Source organism: Blennius ocellaris (assembly GCF_963422515.1).
Source record: "Blennius ocellaris genome assembly, chromosome: 2".
Classification (NCBI taxonomy): domain Eukaryota; kingdom Metazoa; phylum Chordata; class Actinopteri; order Blenniiformes; family Blenniidae; genus Blennius; species Blennius ocellaris.
In genome coordinates, this window is record NC_137651.1 from 4,049,525 (window position 1) to 4,074,884 (window position 25,360).

General features: G+C 43.4%; 1 protein-coding gene across 2 annotated transcripts in view; it reads left to right on the plus strand.

Moving 5' to 3' along the window:
• The window catches only part of axl (AXL receptor tyrosine kinase), a 41,280-nt gene that overhangs the window by 1,981 nt on the left and 13,939 nt on the right, over nucleotides 1-25,360 (plus strand). For both annotated transcript variants that reach the window (XR_013936893.1, XM_080508193.1), the window contains exons 2-12: nucleotides 3,489-3,699; nucleotides 4,416-4,516; nucleotides 4,624-4,806; nucleotides 9,669-9,749; nucleotides 10,130-10,245; nucleotides 12,475-12,670; nucleotides 19,586-19,725; nucleotides 19,945-20,089; nucleotides 20,346-20,363; nucleotides 22,398-22,527; nucleotides 22,797-22,888. Coding sequence is in view for 1 of the 2 variants with exons in the window: in XM_080508193.1 (XP_080364319.1) it covers nucleotides 3,489-3,699; nucleotides 4,416-4,516; nucleotides 4,624-4,806; nucleotides 9,669-9,749; nucleotides 10,130-10,245; nucleotides 12,475-12,670; nucleotides 19,586-19,725; nucleotides 19,945-20,089; nucleotides 20,346-20,363; nucleotides 22,398-22,527; nucleotides 22,797-22,888 (1,413 nt within the window). In the remaining variant the exon portion in view is untranslated. The remainder of the gene's footprint in view (nucleotides 1-3,488; nucleotides 3,700-4,415; nucleotides 4,517-4,623; nucleotides 4,807-9,668; nucleotides 9,750-10,129; nucleotides 10,246-12,474; nucleotides 12,671-19,585; nucleotides 19,726-19,944; nucleotides 20,090-20,345; nucleotides 20,364-22,397; nucleotides 22,528-22,796; nucleotides 22,889-25,360) is intronic.

The window sequence follows — 25,360 nt, forward strand, 5'->3', positions numbered from 1 at the left end:
TGTTTCACGACCCCCCCACCCTCTCCTCTGGGAAAACAAATAACTTTCCCCCCACTGTATTTGACTTGAGGAAATGAGGATCTTAAACTTTAATATGATCTAAATAAAACTATTTGGGTCAAGTCTGGGGCATCTTTAATCTATTAGTGGTCTATTAGAACCTTCCCCAACAAAAAAAGTAGCTCTTTCCAGTGTATTCTGTAATTCTGGTCTGTTAATAAGTATACAGTAGTTGGTAACGATTTGAAGCTACTGTAGGAAAACATGTCGTCCTGATAGGAGGCCTCCACCTGTCAGCTCATGTGTTTTGACCATTATGGTGACGCTGTCTCTCTCGGAGCTGAACCTTTGGCCCTCAGGAGATGTACGACCACGAGGGACCGGGATTACTCGACGCCGATGTGATTTACAAGCTCAGACTGACTGTGTCTGAGCAGAATTCTTCCCGATGTCTCAGTTCCTCTTTGGATGTAGGGATGGCCGAGGCCCAAGAGTGAAGGATGGGGGGGGGGGGGGGGGTGCTTTGGTTTGTGAGTCAGAGCCGGTCTGAGTCAGACTGGAGCGGAGGGAAATGATGGATGGATTAAGGGGGCAAGAGTGGAGGGGAAAGAGTTTGGAGGGGAGGTGGCAAAATGTGTAGCGATGAATCTGAAGAATGGCATGAAAAGGAGGAAAGGGCAAAGGCGCAGCGAGTGAATGGAGGAGCTGAATTGGGGAGCGCAAGAAAAGCCAGAAAGATAAAGGAGGGAGTGAAAGGAGGATAAATGCTCAGATTGTGCCGGGTATTTTCGGTATGTGTACGTTCACTGACATTTTAACATCTGAACATTTTCATCGAGCGAGTAGGAGGAGAGGGTGGAAGGAGAGAGATCATGAAAAAAGTGCTGGACGTCAAGGGAATTTAAGGGACAAAGGGGAGGAGATGGAGTAGTTAAGCACGAATAAATCACCTCGGACAGGCCACACACACACACACCGATACACACCGAAACACACACACACACACACACACATGCATACATAAACACACACATACACTGACAGAGAGTTTGCCCATGGCCTCCTCTCCCCGTCTATTGCCTTCTCATAAAAGCTTTACAAGCTTATTATTAGTTGAATGCAGCGAGAAGTTACTGAGACAGAAAGTAGGGCTGGCATTGTTCAATGTGGCACCGAAAAATAACAAAGTCAGGGTCACGCAGATTCTTGAAAGAGCTCAGCCAAGCTTAAAAATAAAGGGAGGACTGACTTTTAACGCCAAAAAGCACACAGGGAAAGAGAGAGCGAGAGAGAGAGAGAGAGGCGGTGGAGTCGACGGGCCTCCTCTCCTCCCCTAATGTTCCTTCTGGATATCAAGTGTGTGTGGGTGCGTTTGTAAGTGCATTAATATCAGGATATGTTATATATAGGAGTAAAAACCAGCTTATTTTTAAAAGTTGAAAGCCTTTTTTCAGGACGTGGTTGTTTATGCTGTCTGAGATCGTTTGCCAGAGAATTATTGGAGGTCACAAGTGAGGGGTTGAAGGTCGAAGGTTTACCGTGAAAGAGCTAAAAAAAAAAAAGGGCGGGTTGACAAGCTTGAGAAAGTCTTTCTGGGCGTCACTCAGTGAATCCTGCATGATTTATTCTTAAATCCTTAAAAAAAAAACAAAAAAAAAACCGTTTGTGCTTTTCACCTTCTATGTGTTTCATTATGAAAAAGGTGTCGTCGAACTTTTTTTTTTTCTTGAACACCTGCATGCTTGGCTTTTCGATTTGGGGGTGTGGAGCAGTTGTTTCCAGCATTTGATTTCCTTTGAGACCCTTCAGTTTGCATCTAAGAAAGGCTGTAGACCCCCTCTCTGCTCTGTGATTAGTCAGAACATCACGGTGCATTAGAGGACAGGTCTACTTTTTACATGTTGATGTTGAAGACTTGGGTGTTTCCTGCAGCAGAGCTCAACGTCAGTGTGGAAATAGGCTCCGGCTATGATCACAGTAATATCTTTCATATCCAACCCTCGACATCATCATAAATGGCTCCCACATCTGTAGTTGTTTAAACAATAAAAAATAAAATAAAAAAAACATCCAGAAGGTTTATTCCAAACAAATGTATGACATGACTGTTTGCATAGCTATGTGGGGACGTTGCACCGACCGTCAGACGACTTGGCAGACGACCTGCGGGCCGAGTCGTAGCTGTTTGTGTGAGAAACTGATTATGGCGAGGTTCAGTTTGCATTGAGTTCCGTCGTGCCCTCTGAACAGAACAGCCTTTGTCCCCATATCTGCCCTGCTCCTCTCAGGTCTTTCGCTCTATCAGCCGAGAACACAAGATAAACTGCCCACATGGAGGCAGATAAACTTCCCTTCACCTGCTGCTGTCACGTCTGGATAAAACCAGGCCTGTTCAACGTAAACAAGCTCAGCCGAAGGAAGATTTCATACAAGGAATGATGATTAATTTAGATTAATAAGGCAACTTCGCTGACACTTCTGGATATTAATTGGGTTCAATCTTGACATTGATCCCGGAGGTGTTGTTGGTAGAAGTTGCAATGACTTGATCACTTGATAAGTGAAGAGAAGTCAAGAGACATAAATATGTCACTAATACTGTTTCTTTGTTGATTTAAAAAAATCTATTTCAGACATTTACATATGTAACAACTATGATTTCATAGCTTTTCTCTGGGTTGTATTATTCATGCTGCTATAATAACAACATATTTATGATAAATATCAATGAATTAAACATTATTTGAAACTTTCTTATGAAAAAGTGAAACGAGTACTAATGATCTGCACTTAAGTAGACGTATAGACACTAAAAGTACTGATTTACCGTCTCTACTGACATCAAACATGTAGATAATTGCGCCCGTCAGCAGCTTTGATCCTTTTCAGTGTAACTTTCATTTTCATCATTGAGGTTAAAACAATCGTTCAGCCAGTTTGAAGAGAGTAAGGAGGAGAAAGTCCAGATATTTCATACCTGAAAAATGTACTTCCGTACAGTAATGGAGTACATTCCACCTCTGATTAAAAATAACCATAGTTTTATATTTCCATGATTCAAGCCACATTTATACTGAATCAATACAGACTAACCTCATATTCACCTGTGCAGCTGCTTCACAAAATGTTATTAAAGCTCATTTTGTTTTCACTAAACAGTTTTAATATTTTAAAAATACATTTTAAACATCCATTTGTCTTTAGATTTAGAAACATGTTAATTTATAATGTCGTGGTTGAAAGCCTACATGCACACATGGAAACTCCAGCCAACAGTGTGACTATCAGTTCATGCATTTAAACATCTTCAATATATTCAGCAAATTCAGTTTCAATTATGAGAAAGTTGGACGATCAAGGGAGCCCGGTCAGAACCGCTTGTAAGGCCACCACACTAACCACAGCACCGACGTGTCGCACCAACTGTAAACAAAACAAATATCAATAACAACATCTTTCCCTCTGCTGTACCTTGCCCTCCATCCCAGATTTGGAGTTTGAACGCAGTCCTGCCACGGTCATCTCCTCGCTGGGTAAACCTGTCACCATGCACTGCGCCCTGAAGGGCACCGGCGGCGAGGAGGAGGACCCCCCCGATGTGATCTGGCTGAGGGACGGCGAGCCGCTTCAGTATGCAGACACCAACCAGTTTCAAGTCCACACCGGCAGTAACAGCTGGAAGATCATGAGTACGCTCAGGTAGGAAACAGTTTGAGGCTTTCAGGAGGATGTATTGAGATACAGCCGCATCACACATGAAAATGTCTGAAATGAATCACATAAGCCAATGAAAACCACGTGTCTCTCTTTGTTACAGTTCAATATATCAACTTTTTTTTGCCCATTGTTATTGAATATTCCACTTTATCTTTTCCCCAACTTTCTTAGCTTCCTACTTTGATAATGATAAGGTACTACCTGATTACTGTGCAGCATTAGCTTTAGTGACATTAGCATTATCAGCCTGCATCCACAGCACCGCTATTAGCATTCTTATATAAATATTATACTAATGAGAGCTGTTTTTTACCATCTGCATGTGCATGTAGTTTATCAGCTGTTTTGTAGCTCCTGCTTCAAGAGCTCAATCAACATATAGACTTTAGAGCATCTTCCTCCCACTTACTGACGTAACGTCAGCTAAACTGGCTCATTGTTCAATCGGAATATCCTTGTTCACATGTACAACTGTTCAAAGTGTCTTTGAACAGTTTAAATTAAAGCAACAGTTACTTTTACAAGTAACTATTATTTACAACAATTATTACAGTAATCACACCAACATTTGAAGACTGTATTGAAGTGGTAATTGTCAGTAAGTTGACTAAAAAAAGAAGGTATTCCAGCCCTGTGTCTCTCTCTGTCTCCTTGTGGTCAATCTCTGAAAGAATCCCTCTTTGTATTCACATATCCAGGATCGAGAAGGTCCAACTTCCTGACATGGGCTCCTACCAATGTGCGGTATTGTCACAAAACCACCAGACCGTGTCTGAAGAGGGAAGCATTCAGCTGGAAGGTGAGTTTCATCTTTTCTCAGCTGAAGCGACAAGTTCCACCTCGGGACAACAGCTGTATTTTAACTGTTAATTGGGAAAGACCCTGACTGAGCTCATTCCCTCTCAGGCCTCCCTCATTTCTCCGTGGAGCCCCAGCACATGTCTGTGGTGGCCAACGTCTCCCTGAGCCTGAGCTGTGTGGCTCACGGCCCTCCGGAGCCGGTCCGGGTCATCTGGCTGCAGGACGGGGTTCCTCTCAACTCCCTGAAGGACGCCGTGGCCCTGTCGCCCTCCAGACTCAACCTCACAGGTATCGTCTGTCACTCCGCGTGACCTCAGTGCTCCACAGCACATGTAGGAGACCTGGAACTCGTAAAACATGTCGACACCTCCAGGAAGCAGATTGGAACTGTTAGTCCATGAAATATGAAAGCTAAGCTCACAATCACTACATGTTGTAAGGACGGAGAAATATCTGTATGAATTGTACACATTTACCACTAAATGACTGGTTTAAATAGAAAAAAAGCTGTTTTAAGAGTCAGTAAAAGCCTGATACAGAGCTTGACAGTCTTATTTCCTCAGGGAGATTGTTTTGATCTGTGGACCACAGTCGTTAAGTTTCCAACAGTCTGGATGCAATTACAACTTGACCAGTTACTCTCCTCCTACAACGAGCCTGATTTATTAAGATCCTGCATAAAGTTTGCTACATTGCACATGTGTGCAGAGAGATTGATTTTTACATGCTATTCACTAAGAATAGCATGACATGCATGTGAGAGCTGAGACCGCTTCATGTGCACAAATGTGGAAATTGGGGAGTTATCAAACTCAATGCTGTGTTGTATGTTTGGAATGCGTTTGGAAGGTCAGTCTTGGAGATAATCTGTCACAAAGTCCAAATTTGATATACATACAATACCTTAAAAATCTTGAGAAAATGAAACAAAAACAACCTAAAAAGGCTCCTCAGTCAGCACCTGTTTACATTCTGTGGGACATTTAGCTGTTGTTGAGGAGATGAGGACAGTAACAAGATCAGATATGAAACCTGCTACACATCCAGAGACGGCTTTAATAATTCTCATTTGCAGCCAAATATCAAATCTAAAATGTAAAGATCGGCAATAAAGAACACCGAAACAGGAGTGATATGTTCTTCTTTCTTGTCAGAGGTGTGTCTGCTGTTTTTAAACAGACTGTAGCTAATAAGAGAGTTCCAGCAATCAAGATAGGATGTAATTAAAGACTGTGGGCTGATTTGGATAACTTTAGTGGACGTACTTAAACATGAGTTTAGAGCAAACAAACACGTCTTTCCAATTTGGTCTGATGTGTATCTGTGTTGATCTGCAGGGTGTTCTGCGTTCCCCAGTTATTTCTGCTGGAATTAAATATTTTGACATGATCAGTATTAGATAGGTTAGGATGGGCAAGAGTTTGTGTTGTCAACATAAGAAGAAAAGTTTATGAACCCAGAGCACACATGTGCAAAGAAAAAACCAAGTGGTCCGAGTACAGATCCCTGAGAAACACATAAGAACAAATCAAAGCTGAAAGCAAATCGTCACACATGTGAAGTACGAATCGTAAAATTGTCTCGCTTTAGCGGAATAGGTAATAAAACCCAATTGAAATTACTGATGATTTCAGGCAATTAATTACTGAATTCATGCAGGTGCAGACAACTGTTTGTGACCCCAGGTAGAAAAATTCTTAACTCACTTTTCCCAGTCTTTGCTTTTGATCTAATCTACTTAGACTAACTCCAAATAGTGCACAGCAACTGTATTCTCTGTCTGAAAGACGTTAAAAGCCCCCCCGCCCCCTCCCTTCATGGCCTAAACAAAACCAGCAAATAAGCAGCCTCCCCTGGGAGAGCTTGTTTGGCCCGGTGCCAGCGGATCCATTGAAGTCGAGCCTTGTGGTTGTGTGGTTAAAAGCAGAGCAGCCAGCACAAGAGGGACAATTGGGAGATGGAAAATTGATGCGCAGAGGACATAAAGACATAAAAGGAGGGAGGAGAGAGAGGAGAAGGGCTCTGTTGCCGCTTGAATGCAGACCGCAGCTGCCTGCCAAATAACTGGGCTGCGTTGGGTCCAGTGGTGATGATTGGGGGGGGGGGGGGTGACTCAGAAAGATGTGGAGGGAAGGGTGGGCAGCCATTCCAGTTTGATGGAAAGATCTATCTTGACTCATCAGAGGAGGCTGCCTGACGACCTGCTTGACGGTAACCCACACTCATACCTCAGGAATGGGCAGCTGCTCCGCGGAGCGCCGGTCCAAATCCCAGCAAACGCGGCTCATCCTTCAAAAGGCTGACACTGTTGAAGTGTTTACCAGCAGCTGGATGGTAGTCAGTGGATTTTGAATTCTTTGCTGCTCCATTAATGTAGTTTTCTATGCAGGATTCTCATGATATTTAGAGGAGCTTGAGTTCGACCAATGGCATTAAAATCTCAGTTAAGTACATGTGAACAAAATATTTTACTCCCAGCACTTTAGCATAATAAAATAGAACTTTCCTCTGATTTTGGACAGTTACAACAGTTTTCTTTCCCAACCTTTTATTCCTTGAAATCCACCTCGAAGAAAGGCTGCAGACAATCTCTGCTTCTCCATAGCATTACAGTGAAACCAAACTCTTGCAGGCATGCCCACTTTCACCAACATACAAAAGATCTGAGGCCTTTAAAATGAAAGCAATATACAGTTTTACATGTAACCTTTACGCTTGGGAAATCATCAGTTTGAAGGCTTTTTAAGTACTTTTAATGTGTATAAAATCACGTCAAGTCTGCTTTATGTTAATGTTACGTTAATTCTCCAATATGTGCAATACATACAGAGAATTGAAACACTTCTATTGTATGAAAATAAAACAAAATACAAGGTGGAAAAAAGAGAGACAAGACAAGAGACAGAATAGTTATTGTTTTAGTGCAAACAGCTTCTGGACTGCTCCAATATGAACGTGCATAGTACATAATATTTCCTGAAGTGGATCAGTAGGGAGTTGGTTTTTTTTTGTTGTTCAACTACAAATAAATATGATTATTAGCAAACATAGATCTGTAGTGGTTATCACTTTAACATCACAGGGAGCCCAAAGCCTAACCCTAACCCCAAAGTTTGATTGTCTCTCTGTGTTTGATCGGTGACAAACTGGAGACCTGTTCAAAGTTTCCGATTTAAGATCAAAAACACTCAGTAATGTTGAAGAACTGCCAGATATTGATTGTTAAAGAAAATTCAACAGCCACAAAATCAAAATAAATCAATTTATAAGACTCTTAGCTCTGCACAACAGCTCTGTGTGTCACACGTCTTTGACACATTTCAAATGTACAGTGAATGTCAGTCACGTCCCAAGTCCTGCTGCATCACTCTCTCATATTGACAGCGTTTGGTCACCATCATGAGTTTCCACCGACTGACCAGCAATGACCCTTTCTGTTGTCTTGTGGTCTGCTGATGGGGAAGGAACAGAGAGGGGCGAGTGGCGCAATGTCCTGATGGCCTGATGAGGATCATTGTTGGTGTCATTCGCCTACACAGCCAGTGGTCATCCCTCACCCTTCCCTCCCTGCTTTCCCTCTGTCACAACCCCTCGGCGAGTCGCCGTACCCCCTGTTCTCTTTCCGGCCGCGGCACAATGGAGGCTTGGTGCCATCGGCGCGGCAGGGCAGCACACTGCTCCGTTCTGTGAGCCTCAGTTTGTGGCTGATTGGCAATGTTGGGATGTTAGATAATGCTGATAATGCTTGAATGTCACATGTTGCTCTGTGTGTGTGTGTGTGCGTGTGGGTGTGTGTGTGTGTGTGTGTGTGTGTGTGTGTGTGTGTGTGTGTGTGTGTGTGTGTGTGTGTGTGTGTGTGTGTGTGTGTGTGTGTGTGTGTGTGTGTGTGTGTGTGTGTGTGTGTGTGTGTGCCAGCGTTGTGTTGAAGAATGTTTCAAGTGTGTGAGCACGCTGTGAGTCACTCAGTCAGAGGACTCATTTTCTGTTGAATGTCAGTGTGTCACAGTGTTTTGCCCCCTTCAGAGGAGCCCCAGACCTCCAGCCCTCCACAAGACTGCCGCTCAGTCCTTTTACACCTAGACCTCAGCCCGTCCGCCCGCTTTGTTCTCAAATCTGCACACTGTGAAAAAAAAAGGGGAAAAAAAATCAAATCCAGCCTCAGCATTACCAACCAGCTGCAGAACCAGGTTTGTGCAGCTTTAGACCCAGTAGGTTTGAGATGTTTGTGTTGAACAGTGAGTTTGGAGTAGTTTTCATGAGGTGAAGTGAATGTTGACATCAAGACCATTTTAGATGAGATTTGGTTGTTTAAACAATCGGATGAGAAGTGACGTTGTTTACAGTGCCACAGAACAGTGGCTCCCGACCTTGCACCAAAACAGAACCATTATGCAATTTTTTTTGGCCTCTTCTGGTGAGATAAAAAGATGGTTTGTATGACTTTTGTGGAATTTCCTACACATTAACAAAAATCCACGCAATATCGACATTTTAATTTATATTTGTTTTCTGAAATCCACAGTGGAAAAGAACAATTTTTATCTGAAATTGAAAAAAAAAAATGGAAAAGTTTAGTATGTATGTGTGCTTCCTCAGCGTAATCTTTTCAGGCTGCAGCTACATTTCATCGTTATTAATAGTAGACCAGATAATTTTACTATTCCACTAACTCTATCAGAATCAGAAGACAGATCGAAGAGTTGTTGTAATATATTAAGGTGAAAACATCGCCTTTAACCATCTGGACTTTTGGACCTATTCTGATTTTCCGGCTGTAGAATTGTCAAAGAAAAGTGAGTGATTGGTCCCAAAGGAAGCTGAACACCATGTGTTAGTGAGAGTGTGTCAATGTGATCAAATGGTGTGAAGAGCTTTCATCCTGCTGATGCGTGAAAATGTAACATATAAGTAAAGGGCATTTAGCATTTTTTTTGACGAAAGGATGTTGGTTCCTAAATGATGCGTTTTATTTTGCACAATGCTGCTGATATACAAAAACATCTTACTTTACAGGAACTCTCCTCCGTCACTCTATTTGTACTGGAACTTTCACAAGGCTGCTCAGCATGCTGAGCAAGCACTTTTTGTTTGACCAGGAGAGGAAACGTTTCCCCCTTTTTCACATGTGCATGTTTAATCTTCACATCCAGGCCTGAACAGGACCAGCACCTTCTCTTGTGAAGCCCATAACCGCAAGGGAGTGGCTACATCGGGATCTGGGACCATCACTGGTAAGCCACTATCAGTATAATTTCGTAGTCATTTTTGTAATCGTGTCAACACCTTGCTTTTGCTTTAGCATCTTCTACACACAATGTGTGCATCTGATTGATGAGTCAACACTGTATACAGTAAACCACTGTAAACAACACTATGTATTTTTAAACAAGCACCCAATAAGTCCAGTGAGTCATGTTTAGTCTATTTTTTGGGGGAAATAAGCAAGATATAAAAAAAAAAAAACATGTGTTATATATACGCCTCTTAAAACCTCTGCTTGTATGACTGAAAGTAACAACTATTTAAATGTTCAGATTACACATATTTCAAGATGAATTCCCTTCTCGTTGTGATATCTCCTTATTCTCACTCTCCCTGTGTCTCCCTGCAGCGCTGCCGTCCCAGCCTCAGCACGTGCGAGCTGTAGAAGCCACTCAGACGTCACTTCGTGTATCGTGGCTGCCTGGCTTCGGAGGCGACTACCCCATAATCCGCTGCTCTGTTCAGGTGAGGCGACGTTTTGAACAGGCGGAACACCACAACTAACTCTGAGCATTATCCCCACTCAGTGGCTGCAAACTGCTCGTTAAACAGGTCCGTCGTCCACCTCCTGTCTGCAGGACGAATTGTGCGGCCTCGCCTCATTCCCAAACCTCATTTCTAAGAAAAGGAGGCTTGCATTTCTATTCTTCCCTTAACTCATCTTGCACCCCTCCCTGTGTGTTTTTTTTTTTTTTAAATCCATGTACCAATGGATCAGGTTTCACTCTGGGAAAGTGGCCTCCTGGACCAGGAGAGTGTAGTTTGACTCACTCTCTCTCTCTCTCTCTGTCAGTGTCTCTCTGCCACTATCCTGCTTTGTGGCGGCCGCAGCTCCGAGCTGAGGGGAGGAACTTTCTTCTCCTGGAAGAAGGCAGCAGTGCAGCACCACCCCTAAACGTCTGGTTCTAATAAAGCTGCCCCCTCATACCTCTCACGGCCCCCCTCCCTCTTTCCCCCCCTTGCCTTCCCTGTTACCCCTTTGCCCTCGCAGGGGAACAAGAAAAGGGGCCTGCTTCAGCAGAATGGGGTAAAAAAAAAAAAAAAGAAAAAAAAATCTGAATTACATTGTGTAAGCAAAGAGAAACACGGAAAAGTGAGAGCGTCGTGCTCCAGGAATAGCTCTGTGGGAAAAAAAGCGATGACTGAAGAGAGGAAAGAGAGAAAGACAACAGAGAGAAAGACAGTTGAAGGCAGCAGGAAGAGGCTGTGACAGCAGGTATTGCTGCTCTGAGCCACACAAAGGGAATGTAGCCTGAACACTGACTCAGGGCTGAGCTGTACTATTAGATTAAACACTTGTTTTACAGGCTAAACAGTGATTCACCATGCTAACGCTTTTTCCACTCTCTCTCTCTCTCTCTGTCTCTCGCTCTCTCGCTCTCTCACTCTCTCACTCACACACTCTTCATTCATAGCGCTGCAGAGCTCTTCGAATCACGCCACTCAACTCACACCATGACGTTAAAGTACAGAACAGAAAAAAACAAAAACAGCTATTGGCGAAACTGTGGAGCTGCTCAGTGCTGAAGTGTTGAACACCTCACAGTGAGAGTATTCCCAGTTCGAGTCCACGATTGTGGGCCTTTTTTTTTCTTCTTTTTTTTTTAAAAATTCGGTAGAGTTTTCCATCAGCACTCATTGGTTTTCTCACACCGTCCAGAAACATACATTTGAGGTTGAATGGTGACTCATCTGACCATCGTCAGCAGGAGTCTTCTCCAGTGATACTAAATTGGACAAAGTGATTAGAAAGATGTTGATAAACACGTAATCATACAGTGTTTATGGATATCATATTTTAAACATAATTTCAGCCCTGAAGAATAAAGCCCACCCGGTTATGTGCCGCCTGCTTGATAAACATCAAAACAATGAGCTGCACCAGCAACTTTCATGTGGTTTTGAGATTGCTGTAATAAAGGGTTGTTTTTTTTTTTCCTACCTTGTGTTCCTCTTTAAACATGTTTACCACAGGGAGACTTTTTGCAGAGGCAGCAGGTTTCTGCCCGTAATTTTCGCTTGGTGGGTTCTGCTTTCAGTGCACCTTGCTGGGTGGTGGGTCACGTTCAACCGAGCAGCCAAGCACATTTTACACCTTTTTTGGATATTAGAACCCGAATGACCCCCCCCTTCCCTCCCTCCCTCCCTCCTTCACTCCCTCCCTCCAACTACCACCAGGAACATCAGCAATGCTGAACCTGAGTCCTCTCTTTCTCAATTCAATTTAGATTGTTTATATTGTGGCAATTCCAACAAAGGCACCTTCGGTTTTATTTGGGATTCTGGAAGAAACCAGCTATATTAATCCAGGCACAAATCCTACAGTGGAATACTGACTTTATACCTCCTTTAAAATATAGAGACAAGGCTGAACAAGTCCATATGAGCCCCACGTTTGATGGTTTCGAGAGGACAACAAGCTTTTTAATAAGATTAATCCTCCGGGAGAACCAGAACACAAACTAGAAAAGAAAAACATAGACAGCGAGGAGGGAAATCATTGGTAAATATATATAGATTGCTATTGGTTTTAAACATACAGCAGCTAAACTAAGAGCAAGCTTTTAGTTGCCTCTCCTCCAGGACGACACCCAATATGGTCCAACACAATATATCTTCCATGGCTAAACTTCAAAATAAAAAGTTAGTGGTGGAAGACGCCGTGATAACCTGGCGTTGATTCTCTGTTCCCAGGCCAAACGTTCTGGAGATGCCTTCGAAGTGGACCCAGACACCCTGATCCACAACCAGAATGTGAACATCCCTCCAGCCAGCCACCTCGTCGGGGGCCTGGAGCCCCACAGCCTCTACGACGTGAGGGTGGCCTGCCACAGCAGCCAGGGCTCCTCCGACTGGTCGCCCTGGGTGGAGCTACGCACCACAGAGGGAGGTGAGTCGGCCCAGCGCAGAGATGTTTGCTTCTAGTGTGTGTGTGTGTGTGTGTGTGTGTGTGTGTGTGTGTGTGTGTGTGATGACTTCCTCAGAAGTGTGTCGAGGTCAGGGTTGGGTTATTTGGTTACTGATTGAGCTCCGAGCCTCGTCTTGTTCATGCAGCTCCTCCAGCACATAAACAAACCTCCGCCACAGTGAGCAGGTGCAACACTGCTGCTTTCATGGTCTTTACTTCATGACGTGGATCATTTTATATCAGAGACTTTTGTCCCAGAGGTGCTGCTCTGGTTTACACGTCAACAAAATCAGTGCGTGTTTCTATATTTGAATATATTTGTCTGAATGTACAGTATCTGCTCATATACTCATACCAAACATTACTTTATTTGAACATGTTTGATAAACTATATGTACATTCTCTGTGTATTATTCTGGCATTGTATTACTGCTACAGGATTATAAACTATAGTGTGACTACTACGATTTAAAGTGTTTTACACTAGTATCAGTTTTGTAAAAGGATTTGGTTTGTAATTTAGAACCGTATGAGCTTGAATATTTCTGGCTTGATCGTATTGTTGCAATAATTTAATCACTACTCGTAAAAGCATTTTTTTAAAGGCACTGGTATAGTTGGTACTCTTTTAGTTCATTCTTATGTTTACATCCAGACTTTCCCTCCAGCATTCATATCTTCAGTTGATTTTCTTATATTTGATGTTACAAGCTTTAAGTTTACTTTTTTTTTTTTTTTTTACAGAATGGCTAATCTATGAGGCCCTCACAACTTAAGACAATATTCTATAAGACAACAAAACAACATTAGAGTAATTAGATTTTAATCCAAGAAATGTATTTAAATCATAGTACTTATTTAGATCGTTTCCATGGTTGCAGCATAGCAGGTGGTTTTAAACACTTTGAGCATTGACGGTGATGATAAAACTGGAGTAAACCGAGAAATTTGGTATTTTTGTCCTAGTTTTAGCACAACTTTAGATAACTGCGAATCTAAGGACATTCCGTGCTTGTCAGTGTGATTTTGAGTGGGTCTTAACTTATTGGGAACACGCTGGAAGATAACAAGCGGTCGTGGAATCAGGTTGCAGAGCTCCGTTAGTCACAATATGCCTTCCAGTGCCCCTTTAGCTCTGTCTGAGTTTATGAGCGATACCAGATGTGAGTGACTGTACCTCTGCAAAGCCCATTTCAAATGTAAACTCCTGAGGTGTAAGGCTGACTGGTACTGAGGGGACGGAGGAAGAGGAGGAGGAGGAGGTGGAGGAGGAGGAGGAGGAGGAGGAGAGAGGGAGAGCGGAGGGCGGACATTAAACTGTCCTGAAAGGCTTCAGTTAGGATCGCAGTGCTCCGTCCAAACTGTAACGCTGCCGCTGAGTGCAAGTTTAAACTGAGGTGGGATTTTCCATGCCAGCTCATGCTGTCTCCATCCCCGAATGAATAGAAGTGGAAATAGTGTATGCTCAGAGGAGAGATAGGCCACAGGAGGGACGATTGGGGCTTTCCACAATGAACGCTGCTCACCAAAACACTTCGACGCAGCATTTCTCAATTTGTTAAGCAGGAGAAGAAAAACAGAGAAGTAGTTTTTCTTCAAGTGACGGCTGCAGTCACGTATTTCAGTTCTTCATTCTTTAAAATTCATGAGTTTTGTTTCATTTCAGTTGAAAACAAAAAGGGGAAAACGCACATTATATAATTACGTTGAGGCCAGGACTGCTTTCTGGACTTGTCCCAGTGAGTCATGGACTGATGATATTCAGCTGGTGGTCAAATGCAGTTCATGATAGAAGAAAGAAGAGTGCAGCCATTTAGTATTTATCTTCTGTAATTCTACCTTATTGCAGTTTTTTGCTTGTCTTGTGTTGAGTTGCATCTTTATATTTGTCATGCCTGGTGTTCGGCTGTCTATTTCTTTCGTCATTTCCGGTTTGTCTCCTCTTGTCTTACCTTGTCTTGCCTTGTCTTTTTATGTTGTCTTGTCTTATCAAACATTTTCTTGTCTTGTCTTGTCTTTCTGGTCTCTCCAAGCCCAGCTAAATTTCTTCAATAGATGTCCGGTTTGTTAGACATCTGATTTAATGAAAGTTCAGTAATTATTCTTTGATAGCATGTATGAATAATTATTCGGAATTTTTTTTTTAACAGTAAATAGCATAAAAATAGACAACTTACAAAACTTTCTCTTAAACAGTATTGATTCTGTCTTGCTTCGGGTGACCATTATCTCACCTCGTGAGTCATGGATCACAAAGAAATGAGGGAATAAAAAAAGAGAGGTACAATTGTTCCAAGGCAGCCATATTTTCCACCTCTTTGACTCTCCCATAAGACTCTTTAGTTCGACCTGAGATCTTTCTGCAGTCTTTGTTAAACTGACATTTGACTTTTCTCATTTTCCCTCCTTCTTTCATATCCACAGTTGGACTCGTTTGAAGTAACTTACTTGTCAAGACAACTGAAGTATTGGTTCAAAATGTAATTATATATGTTAATCAATCAATTTGTATTGGTTCAAAATGTAATTATATATGTTTATCAATCATTTTAAAAGAGCAAAACATGTCTTTGCCATGGATTAAATGGATGCGCTTGTTGGTAACCTGCCCATTGGAGAATGAATGGATAGTTAGAAGGAAAAAAACATTATAATTTGTCAGCCTCAGCTTTCTTTGCTGTGTGCTGCATAAATACAAATGCATGTAAATTAGAAAATTATGATATGGCAACATCTCCGTTTCTTTATTGATAATCTCTTTTCCTTCCTCAAAACCTAATGACATTGCTGAGGAAGTTGTTTTGTTTATTTTTTCCTTGCGTCCTTGCAAAAGTGTTTTTTTTTTCTGAAATGAGGCTTCATGCTTTCATGTCCCATTTTCCCTCCTATGTTTTGACCTCAGATGACCTGTGATTGCTCCTCCCCGAGCACACAGCAAGGCACTGTGGGAAAGAAACGCACAAAAAAAGTGGGTTGACAACTGGAGAACAGAGAAATGGGAGAAGGGGTGCTTTGAGAAAACACAAATTTTGCCATTTTCCCAAAGCCCACTATTTTCCCCGGAGGATGAGAGTGCGGAGGTGGGGTGGGGCGGCTGCTCAGTGGGAGAGGAAGTGAAGTGACCCCCGTCACCCTGCTAATTCTAAAGCTGCTGTGCGATTATGTTTTACATATCCATTCTGCAAGTGCATTTTCCTTTACAGCCATGCGTCATTACAAATACAAACCAGTGTGTGTGTGTGCGTGTGCGTGTGTGTGTGTGTGTGTGTTGTTTTTTTTTTTTTTGTGTGTTCACTGTGGTAGCGGACCCCTGTTCAGGGTGTACCCTGCTATTTATCCACAAGTCATCTGGGTTTGGGTGAAACACCCTGAGACCCTGCTGGATAAAGTAGATGGATGACTCAGTCTCTCTTCCCCTCCAGAGAAACCAGAATTAATAACAGCACGCAGATTCAACGTGAATTGCACTGGAAGTGAGTCACATTGACGTGGCTCAGCAGACACACAAATCTCACATTTAATCCTGTTTAATACTATCAGCAGCAAAAAAAAGAAAAAAAAGCAACCATAAGCATTAGATGACACTATTCCCGAAACAGAAAACAGTTGGGTTTGCTATGAAATTGAAACAAGATGGATATCCTTCGACTTGGGGACATTTGTTTTTGATGACACTAACATTCGTGTCCCGAGTGATCTGAAAAACATGTTTCTCATGTAACTGTTTGTTTTGCTTCATGGGGAATAGGCTCCATATCGCAGGGTTAAAAGTCAGCTTCTGGCTTAACGGGGTTTCTTTTCCATGTACATGTTGACGTGCACGGAGGCAAACCAGACTGAGAGCGTGGAAAAAAAAAAGGAAAGGAAAGGAGCTTAAAGAAAATGGGAAAAGAGTCACATCCCCTCCTCCAGTCCGTGTTTAAATTCTTCCAAATGTGGTTATTTGACACTTTCTTTTTTTTTCTTCTTCTTCTTTTGAGGCAACGCCCAGTGGGATGTGATACAGTAGTGCACAATGGATCCAAATGCTAACCTCTGCTGTTGTGAACAAATTGTGGAACAACTGTTTGTTTCTCAGCCTTTTACGAGGAAAACAAAGAAACAGAATGGAGCTCTTTTTAATGACATTTAACAAAGCAATTCTGCAGACACCCCCCCCCCATACCTTCCAAATTTTGCAACCAGTTTTTTTTTCCATTGACTTTGTTTTTCCCCTGCATAGCTTTGCGTCAGCAGCTCCACGGCTCCGTTCCCTTGAACGCGTAGCCTCATGAAAAGAAGGAGAAGCATTGCCACAGAGAGGGCATCGAGGGAGAAGAGAATTTGGAGCGATGGCGTCAAGTTGGAGGGCATTACGGCAGGAGAGAAGGATGAGGAGAGGGAGACAAAGGCATAGACACTGTGTGGTTTCAGCTGCGAAAGGTGGGAGGGTGTAGGCAGAGGAGTGATGGAGGAGAGGTGGAGCCGAACGGCCCGAGCGAACTTGACTTGGAGGTTGTTTTTGTTGCCGCTGGCAGGCCGAACGGCGACCACATGTGGAAACAATCACCCGCCAAACGCTTCCTGATAACATCATGCATAGGCTGGGCCATGTTTCCCAAACTCTCAGTGACTTTGCTGGTGTGTGTGTGTGTGTGTGTGTGTGTGTGTGTGTGTGTGCGTGTGTGTGTGTGTGCGTGTGTGTGTGTGTGTGTGTGTGTGTGTGTGTGTGTGTGTGTGTGTGTGTGTGTGTGTGTGTGTGTGTGTGTGTGTTGTCCAGCTAATTCGTGTGACTTTTAAGAGCCTTTTTAGAGTAAGAAGGAAAAAAAAGATGACATTAGCTTTTACTACAATGAAAACAAGTCTTTTTCCAGTTGGATAGATATGTGAGCAGCAATCTCTCAGGAATCTTCTACATCTGCCCTGATTGGTTGAAGTTAGCGGAAAGTAAGGAGAGAAAATAGAAGCGAGAGGAGGGCAACAAAGAAATCGACATACTGCAGATGAAAAGAACCAGACTCTTTTATCAACACATCTCTAACCTGCAGGAAACAAACAAAGAGGAGCGAGCACAGACGGTCACTGCTCACGACATGCAATGGTGCCACATTGAATGTGAAAATAGCACTGAGGAAGTCGATCTGTAATGGGACACGCTGAGGCAAACATCCGAAACATACAGAAAATAACACAGACTGTCAGTTTAGAACATTTGACTGCATAAATATATTATATTGGGCTTGTTTCCCGGATTATGCAACATACTGGGAGTTTATGCCAACCGATGAATGCGGTGGAGCGTGGTTCAGTACCTCTGTTGTTTATCATTGCATCTGTTTTATGACAAGGAAATGAAAACCAGTTAAACCGTCAGCGGAGACGCTGCTATCATTGTGATCACCATCTCAGTGACTTTTCTTTGTGGATTTCCAATAAGATAGTTTTTGTGGTTGCACGTCAAAACTTACCTCCACCAATCGCTCCAACTCAATATTTCTGTGCTTGTCAATAAATGAACGTATAACGTAAACATGCCCGAAGCACACAAAACACTCATCTATATACTTGTGTTTGTGTATAATGTCTCTGATGGTGTTAATCTTTGGTAAATCAGCCACAATTTAGTGCCTTTATGCACGATCTTAGGAAAGATGTTTTCTGCAAGTTACAAAAAAAGTGGTGTTGGTTTAAAAACAAAAACAGAGAGCAGCGAGGAATCAGGGTGGGCCTCGTGCCAAATCAACAAACATCACACCCCCAAACTCTTAACTAAACCTTAAGAAGGAAAATAAAGGTACTGGGGGGAAAAAAAACGTTTGCTAAGCTGCCCTCCTCCTGTGAACTAAAGCAGGGATAAAGAAATGTGACTTCAAGCCTATGAAAAAATTATTTGTCTAAACAAACTTATTAAGTGAGGATAGGTCTTTGAAATGTCATTCATTTCTATTGGGTGCAGATTTATGAAACTCTCCCATGCAGGACGAGTCTCTCGACAGGTGACATTGTTTGAAAGAAAAAGAAAAACTTAATAGTCTCAGGTTGATTTAGTTTTGATATTTATACCAAACATATTAAAGATTGACTGACCAACAAGCCTGTGATGAAATCTATGTATAATTTAATGAGGTCTTTAAGTCCAATCCTAAAGGTTAACATCTTAAAAGTGTTGCCCTTCCCAACTGAGATGCCCGTCTTTCCTCTGTGAAAAAAAGATTTTGGGATTTCCAGCCATGCACACACATTCCTCAGTATTTGTAGCCTACTATTCAACGATGTTGTCTCTCCTGTGGGTGTTTCGGCTGCCAGCAGCTTTTTATCCTCACTCTGCTCCAGAAAGCCAGAAAAGAAAAAGAAAAAAGAAAAGACGGATGGACAGAGAGAAAGTAGAAAGTAGGAACACGCAGGTCTTGGGTTGCGTCTGTCTGACTTTGTCCGAGCATGCCGACGGAGGGGCCACACTGACTCCTGAGCTGACTCCTGAACCCCCCTTATCACCTCCCGACCCCCCCCCCCCCCCCCCCCCCCAACCCCGCCACCACCACCACCACCACCCCACCCCTCCTACGTCTCTCATGCCCTCAGATGCCTTTTTGTCCTATTTAAGCAGAATTCTCCACATTCCCTGACATCTTCCCTCTCCAGCTGCTGCCGTTATCCACACCCCCCCGAGACTCTAAGCTGTCAAAACAACACATGCCTGGCTCACCCCCAGCCCACTGGCTCCTGGCCACCGCGCCCTCGGCGGCCGCGCCGCCTGCTCCACATTCATCCCCGACCCTTTTTGACACGCACCAACATCACGCCCTTGAGCTGTGTGCTGACCGAACCACCGACTCATTCCCAGATGAAACTGTGTGAAAGAGAAATCCCTCTGAGCTTTGTTGTGTTTTTGTGTGTGTGTGTGTGTGTGTGTTTCAGTGCCAGAAAACCCGCCGGTGAACGTGACGGCCGTGCTGAATGGGACGGAGGTGCTGATGGTGTGGGAGGAGCCTCTCGGGAAGCTAAACGGCGAACTGCAGGGCTACATGGTGGAGTACGGCACTCCTGCAGCCCAGCAGGTCGGTGCAGCTTACAAACACACCCACAAATACACAGCAGACTTTGATCATGAGTGATGACAGTGCTGCTACAATAGTTCTTCTGTCTGTAACAATTACTGAGATTTCAAAAGCTTAGAATTACTTTTTTATTACAGTAACTAATACTATAGTAACTAATCCATTGCGATGGAAATGTCTGGCTTTTTCTGGTGCTGAACACTTTCCTGTCGTTACCAGGTTGTGGTGGATACCGGGTTGGACACTGAGCTGTCGATCAATCTGTCAGTGCCCCTCTCCAACGTGTCGTATCGAGTGTGTGCGTACACGGGGGCGGGTCTGGGACCCTGGACCCCCACACAGACTCTCACGCTCATCTCTCCTGGTGAGTAGGAAGAGCACTGGCCAATACACATAGCTAAAATAATGCTAACAGTAAGAGTAGTGTAACACGATATAGATAGATTTGATTTTGAGCCATTTTACATTTTATAAAGAGAATCTGAACGTGTTTCACATAAAATCTAAAATAAGCCTTTTTTTTATAATGAAGCAAAGAAATGTTTTCTCTTTCATGTGAAAACACTGCAATAAACTTCTTCTTTTCTTTTTTTCTTTTCTTTTTTTTTTTACACCAACAGAATTGGGGGAAATTCGAGGTGAGTAATGACTGACTTTACACACGCAAACCAACAAACTCTGTCCTCCATGAACTCTTTAGACTGGCACAGAATCATTCTGTGATAGTGGAAGTGAGCTCATGTTGGGTTTCTTTTCCACCACACAACTTCTCTTTCTAATCCTCCTTGGCTGGAGTTTGCTCGTGTTGGTTCCCTTCTGTATATTTAAGAAGAAAAACAGGGAAGGAAGAGGGTAAAAAGAGAAGAGACATGGGAAAGGGGAAGAGGGGTGTTGGATGGGGGGGGGGGCATCATAAATATTTATAACAGTGAGAAACAGTGTAGCATCTCTATTTGCTTTGTCTAATAGAGCCAGACAGACAATTCCAGCAACAAGAGTGGTGAATGAAGAGAGAAAACGAAGCCGGGAGAGTTGGGGGAGGATATTGTGAGAATAGTGGGAATGGAGGATATTGTGTAAGGTTAGAAACAGCTCACAGGGAGTAAATTTCAGTGTTAGAGGACAGCAAGAACTCCCATGATGTGAAAAATAGAAAATAAACACAGTCGACTCAACTTTACGTCTCATACTGGGAAAAAAAAGAAAAAAGAAAACATGTGAATGAAAGGATACACCAGCTATTTAGATCATTTAGAAGAACGTCTATTAAACTAGACGCAAATGTTTACATGAGGCACATGAATAAACCAGCAGGACAGATATTCAAAGTGCCACTGAAACCAAATGCTACAAAACCATCCTTCCTCCACAAACCAACAGTATCATAAAGAAAATGGAGGAAATTCTAAAAATGCTTGCATCATCCATTCAATTCAGTTCACTTTAATTGTATTTATATGGCGGCAATAACAACGTTGCCATTTCAGGGTATTTTTACAGAGGAAAAGCAAACTTTTCCACTTGAGCAAGCATATCAACAATGGAAAAAACTCAGAATACGGGAGAAAAAACTGAATATTAATTAAATGTAATAAAGAAATGTGTCCGTGTGTAGAGTGAGAGAGGAAAGTAGTTCAGTGCAGGAAAGGACTCCCAGCCGTATAAACCGAGAGTAATGTAGTGAGAAAATGGTTCCAGGGTGAGCTGATCCCACCCTAATGTCAGGATTATGAAACAGGAAAGTTTCCAGTCTGTTTCCAGTCCTGGTTGTTGGTGAAGGGCAGGGCTTTCTGTGCAGAGTGTGCATGTTCATCCTGTGTGCGTGTGGGTTTTCACGTACTCCACTGTCCTTCCACAGTTCAAAAACATACATTTGACTCTCAATTCCCTGTTTGTGTGTGTACATCTACTTGTACTCGTGGCCAGTCGTCCAAAGCAATGGAGAAAGAGAAGTGAAGCGGAGATTTCAGACAAGGTGGATTGAATGGAGAAGATTGTCGGTGATAGAAGGATCCAAGCCAGTTTAATGATGGTGCATTTACACAACCTATTATGATCAACCTTAAATGTCTTTTTTTTTTTTTTTTTTTAGTTGTCTGTGATCCTCCCCATAACAAACTAAAGTTGTGAAAAGCCAATCGCTTCTTTCGTCAGATTTAGCACAGTAAAAGAAAATTCTCATTTAAAATCCACATTTAATCATATATTTTATTACTGCTTGATCCAACATTTGCCTGCTGGAGCCCATACCAGCCGAAGGCGGCTTACACCCTGGACAGTCCATCACAGTGTAAACACTCAGAGACACACAGTCACACTCTCACCTACAGTCAATTTTAGAGTCATGAATTAACCTTAAAAGCATGTTTTCTAACTGAATGGAAACCTGAGAAAACCCACACAAGTCTGGGGACAAGATCCAAAGAAAGGCCTCTGACCCCGGACTTAAACCAGGGATCCTCTTACATGTGAGCCGAGAGTGCAAACCACTACACTTTTTTTTGGACATTTGTTTGACTCTTGAAGTGTGATTTGTTTTGTTTCAGTGTTGTGACACCTCCGGATACAAATAAAGTCACCTCACCTACCCTGTGTGTGTCTACACCCCTCTCCTCTCCTCTCCTCTCCTCTCCTCTCCTCTCCTCTCCTCTCCTCTCCTCTCCTCTCCTCAGGTCCGTCCTCGCCACCAGCTTTTTCCTGGCACTGGTGGTACGTGGTGATGGCCATCGCCGGCGCCGTGTCCATCGCTGTGCTCATGGCTGTTTACGTGGCCAAGCTGCGCCGCAAGGAGACACGCTTCGGGTATGAAGCTGTTACTGCTCCTCGTGGGTGGAAGGGAGGGACTCCATGACTGTGCCAAACCTTGAAAAAAAAAAAAAAAAAAGTTTCTTTTTCCAGCTCCTTGACCATGCTGCCTCACTTTCTGCACGCATTGGGAGACATTTGCATGGGGTGGGGTGTGTGTGTGTGAAAGAGTGGCATTCATCACATGGATTTCGGTGCGATGTTCAGCCTCTCAGCCATTTTGACATGTTTAAACTGATCTGTTTGTGTCCTGCATCCATCCACAGAGAGGCGTTTGAGCCCATGATGGAGAGCGGGGAGCTGGTGGTCCGATACCGCGCTCGCCGCACGTACAGCCGCAGGACCACAGAGGCAACACGTAAGTTCCTCTCACCTTCTGCCGCCTTGAGCGCCACCGCAGCAGGAAGAGATACTGTACTATTACCAGCAGGCCCAAACATGCCTCCGAGGCTGTTTATGATACACAAAGTAGCACAACATCTCCTCTCACGGCCCCCCGGGCGCGACCCAACAGTTCCTGTGCCGTCGCTGATACACAATGACAGCTTTATTCTCCGTGTTTCACCGCAGGACTCACCCTCTTTATGAGGTTGATCAAAGTCAGGAACACCAAAAGGCTGATTCAGTCTCCACAGCTGCGCAACAACCCTGAAGTGTGCAGTCAGCTGACTGTCTCCGCAGCTGATGGATATCTCTTATAACACCATTGGACGTGCACAGAGGCGGAAAGTAACAGTCTGTGTACCTTTCTGGTATTTAAAGAGATTTTTAGTATTTATCTTCCTGACAACTTTTTTTACTTGAACTCTCAATATTTCAAGACAAACATCTGTCTGAAAACACCTGATGGTAACAGCTAATCAATCATTTCCTCGACAACAGTATCGATGATGGCCTTCAGAGTACTGCTCTCGCTGCACACTCTTTTGAATTTTACATTGCTTCTGGTACAGAGTGTGCATTTAATACATCATGATCTGGGTCAGCAGTGATACATGGCCTATACAAACAACTAAAAGTGGCTTCATGTTTACTCCCCACTGTTCTCTGCATGCAGGCACATGTTGTTTGCATTGCAAAAAAAAGCACAACTTTTCTGGAATGAAAACAGAAGAACAATAAAGATTGAGACCGATTGCTCTCGTGGTTTCTTTTCTGAATCAAAACTGCGATACGAGTTAAATCACGACCTGTGTCAGTGCTGATGGTTGAGCTGCTGCATTCACACAGACAAGCAGGGTATTACTGTAACACTCATTATGTGTGTCTGCTTATGTACTTATGTACCCCAACAAGGCTCATGATGGCTTGAAAAGTAAGTTTACTTTACACTTGAAGTCATTTCAGAGTGTTATTCACACACATACTACCACGTAAAATCATTTTTGACCTGACAGATGAGTGCAATGAAGCTGAAACTTATTAACAACGCAAGATAAAGGAAATATACGCAGAGTTCCAGTGACGTGTACCCCTCTGAAGGATGGCGTTTCAAAATTAGGCCGATTGGAACAACAGATGAGGAGCTGCTCAGTCGCCCTGACTGGAGGGGAAACGTGTGAGTCTGTACAAGTCATCCAGGTGGAGACTGTGATTTTTCCCCGGTGAAATACAGACCAGCGCTTTGCTGAGGTTGTGCTTGTCGCCAACCAGCGGCCCGCGATGTGATCACAGACAGCGAAATAATGCACCTGTAAACACGGCGAGCTCGCTCAAGTTTCACGCAGCTGGGTCACGTTCAAGCCCCAACAATGTCCCCGGTGTGCACAGAATATTTGTATAGTCCTCGTGAGCAAGTCTCAGCTTGCTGACTTTCACAAAGAGGCTACGGGGGGGAGGCAGAAAGAGCCCACAAGAAATGTTTTTCCTCCCTAAAAAGCTATTCAGTGAGTAAAATGAGAAGAGCTGAGGCAAAGAGATGAAGAGATAATGTGTTCTCTGAGTGAATAATGGAATGAGTAGTGGGGAAAAAAAGAAAAAGAGGGGCAGATTGGAGGGATTTGAATGGGATTTGTGCTGCTAATGTTGATCTGTAGTGTTGGCCAATTCTCTGGCCAGGGTCCGGCCCTGAGGCGCTGGTTATTGCATCCATTTTCTATAGCATGTGCGGAAACATGCCTGAGGAATGAGTACATTGCTGTCCAGCGCGTGGCAGATTGATGGTGCCGCGGCGGCAGCTGGAGCCGCGGAGCTTCTCGTTGGCGTGTCACAGTTTGGCCCAGATGTGAAAACAGAGCGGACGTCTGTGACACAGTGTGCTCATCGGCCCCATGACGGCCAGCTGTGGAGGCGGCATTTAGGGGAACATTTAGACCGCCTTAAATCCTCTGACCTCATCCCCCAAGCCCACAGGGATGTGTGTACCACACCTGAAAAAGAATGAGGGCAGAAAGAGACGTGATGTCACATCATGTCTGGACAGTGGACTGTGTGTTATTCGAGTTCAAAACAGATTTTACACTCATTAAAGTACATTTGTAGTTATTTTATGGATCCATTGTTTTGTACCTGCTTTGTTTAAAGTGAGCTGGAGTTGTTGCAACATTCACAAGGCAGCTTGGAGTCACCAGTGCATCACAATCACAGACACACACAAACAACTAAAAACAATTAAGAGTTACTCAGTAACCAAATTTCTTTGTGGGAGGAAGTACAGAGTGCTTGTAGAACCCCCCTCCCCCCTATTGTGACATTATGTAACTCTAACATTCAAACTAAGATTTATATACTTATTTCTTCACTGAGAGGTGAAAGTGTTCACAACTACAACACCGTGCAGTCTGATGCGCTTCGGAATGTACTTTCAATTGGCCTCTCAGACGAGTGTAAC